Genomic DNA, 2,845 nt, shown 5'->3' on the forward strand with positions numbered 1-2,845 from the left:
TATATATATATATATATATATATATATATATATATATGTATGCATGCATATATGTATATGTCTATATATATATATATATATATATATATATGTATATGCATATATTTATATGTAGGCATACACCTATGTGTACATGAAGATGAAGTTGCGTGCATATATATATATATGTGTGTGTGAGTGTGTACGTATGTAGACATGAACGCACAAGGTTTTTATGTCTATGTATTGAGAGAATGTAGTTGCGTATATTTTTTATCTTTTATATTTTTTCCTACCTATTAGGGTAATTTCCCTTTTACTCAGCAGTTTTTTTTTTATAGCATCTATTGACATAATAGCCAATGAGAATGCATCGTAGCACTTAGCCCCAGCATTTCAAACTCTTGAGTCCTATTATGACAACTTACTGATTGTCCTAAACAGTGCACTGCAAGATAGGACCTCTCTTCTAAAAGGACGGCTCCCTCACAGATAGTCCAACCAGGATCAGTGAGATACTGAATGACCAGTTCAAAAGTGTCTTTACCACCCTGTTGGAACACAGACAAGTGAACGAACCAGTGGATTTCTTTGCTGTCTCACCTATAACCAATGAGGCAGTTATGATTGATTACATCAACATTAGTGAAGAAGATATACTACTACCCATAGATGAGGTGGACGCAAACTCAACTGCTGGTCCTGATGATTTCCCAGCAATCTTCCTCAAATCGTGTAAGCGTGCCCTGGCGAAATTTCTACAGATTCTCTTCCAGAGCTTTCTTGCAAAAGGCAGGCTGCCAAGCAAACTGAAGAAGGGATTACTATGTCCAATCCATAAAGGGGTAAGCAGAGCAGATGCCAAAAACTATAGGCCTATCTCTCTGACTTCACACATCAGCAAAGTCATGGAACAGATAGTCAGAGGGAAACTAATCGTGTTCCTTGAAGAAAACAACTTTCCTATTGCAGCTAATATACACATTGTGATGACCAAGTCTCAATAACTTCTTTTTCTAAATAGATTTTCATGCAAATGTTTCCCCAATGCATCCAGTATGTACTGCCAACATCAGACTTGTAAAATGGATTTATCTGACTTTACTAATAATTTAATGAACTAATTTGATGCAGCCTGAAGTGTCTTGTACCACACAATTGACACAAATGATTTTATTGTTAAAGCTATCCTTCATTATGTCAAATACATGCTAGTCCCAAAACACAGTATTATGTTTTCTAAGAAACAAAGTGTACTTTTGGAAAATAATTTTTGTCAGTTTTGTAATCACTTTTAAGATGGCTTTTGTGTACAGTTTTCCTCCCTTCTCAGGGATTTTCTATTTTTCTTTCTATGAAAAGGTTTCATTTGGATTGTTGTAAACCAGATTGAAACTTTTGGGCTTATTAGTCACATCATTAGTGGTAAAACATTTACCAATATTTACATGTATGCCATCCTTTAAGAAAGGACCAAATTAATCAACATACATGTAAATGTATAAGAAAAAAAATTCATCTTCATATCAATAGTCCAAAAAAAAATTTTACATGTGATATTATTTGGCTTCCTTTCAATTAAAAAAATTATTATATATAATCATAAAAGCAAAATTCTGTCTGTCCGTCTAGTATCCCTGTATTTCAGTCTACATTTGCTCTGCATAGACATATTATACGTTTTTGGAATTAGGATGATCCCAGGATAGAAAATCTGCCCTTCATTTGGTTCTTGAACATTCAGCATTAGGATCTGATTTAAAAGCATTTGGGTTGCTATTTCTAGCAGGTAAAGCTTAGCTGATTCACACCATCTTGGTTGGCGATTGTCAGATGATGTCAGAGATCAAGGGGGAGACAAATGACATTCGCCTCGTTAGTTTTATGTCGAGATAAAACCTTTGGGACAAATTGGCCAACCATTGGAATTCAACTTGGGACTGGAACAATAGAATGATTGCATTACAGAATTAATTCTCATCTGTCCTTAACCTCTGATCAAACACCACCAGAGCAGATAGCCATTATAGACGTATTGTAATCATGTTGTTTAGCTTTGTTTAGTTTTGGGTTGCAGGCCCAATTAGCCCTTAGCAGAAACTAGCTTAAAAGTCCACATGGAGTGCAACTTTTAAGCTTGTATACAATAACTATCAAGTGTAATTCTCTTGCCCCCTCTCACTCTCTATCTATATCTGTCTATCTTTCCTCCCCTCTCCCACCATTCCTAGGTAAATTTCACTCTTAAGAATTGTGTTAGTACCAATTATTGCACTTCATACCGCACTACTATTTAGTGTAATATTGGTTTTGTTCTAAAACAAAATGCTAAACAGTAGGTTTTATGCCGCGCTTCAATTTAATTTTTCTCCTTGTTCTTGTTTTTTGTCATTTTTATTGCAATAAATTTTTATAACCAATACTACTAATAATTAATTTATTTCCTTTCTTTTTCCAGATATTACAAGATGAAGTCAATCAAAAGAAGCCATCATTAGAAAATCTTAGACAATTAGTTAACAAGTTACTAGAAGAATATAGTACAGAAGATACAAGACATTTACAGGATCTGCTAGAAAAGTTACTAAAGCGTTGGTCAAACTTAACAACAAAGTAAGTACAAACTTAATTTTGTTATTGTTGTGGTTGTTTAGTGCTTACATACTAACCTTATATTTGAATAATGGAGAACATTTTCAGTGATGTCATTTATTAAGTGAAGATTATAAACAAAATGAAATTCATACCAATGTAAATTTTGCATTAGGTTATATGTCTCAGTCAGGTGTTTTGAAAAGAAATAAGGGGACATTTACTTTTCTTTGTTAGTCTGAAAAAGAGGAAAATCGTTTTATATCATCATCAT

At 33.5% G+C, this 2,845-nt stretch overlaps 1 protein-coding gene across 5 annotated transcripts in view; it reads left to right on the plus strand.

Moving 5' to 3' along the window:
* LOC106873450 (dystrophin) overlaps nt 1-2,845 on the plus strand; it is a 562,674-nt gene that overhangs the window by 356,172 nt on the left and 203,657 nt on the right. For all 5 annotated transcript variants that reach the window (XM_014920808.2, XM_052976364.1, XM_052976366.1 and 2 more), the window contains one exon: nt 2,438-2,592. In XM_014920808.2, the coding sequence (XP_014776294.2) occupies nt 2,438-2,592 (155 nt within the window). The remainder of the gene's footprint in view (nt 1-2,437; nt 2,593-2,845) is intronic.

Source organism: Octopus bimaculoides, chromosome 2 (genome assembly GCF_001194135.2).
Source record: "Octopus bimaculoides isolate UCB-OBI-ISO-001 chromosome 2, ASM119413v2, whole genome shotgun sequence".
NCBI lineage: Eukaryota > Metazoa > Mollusca > Cephalopoda > Octopoda > Octopodidae > Octopus > Octopus bimaculoides.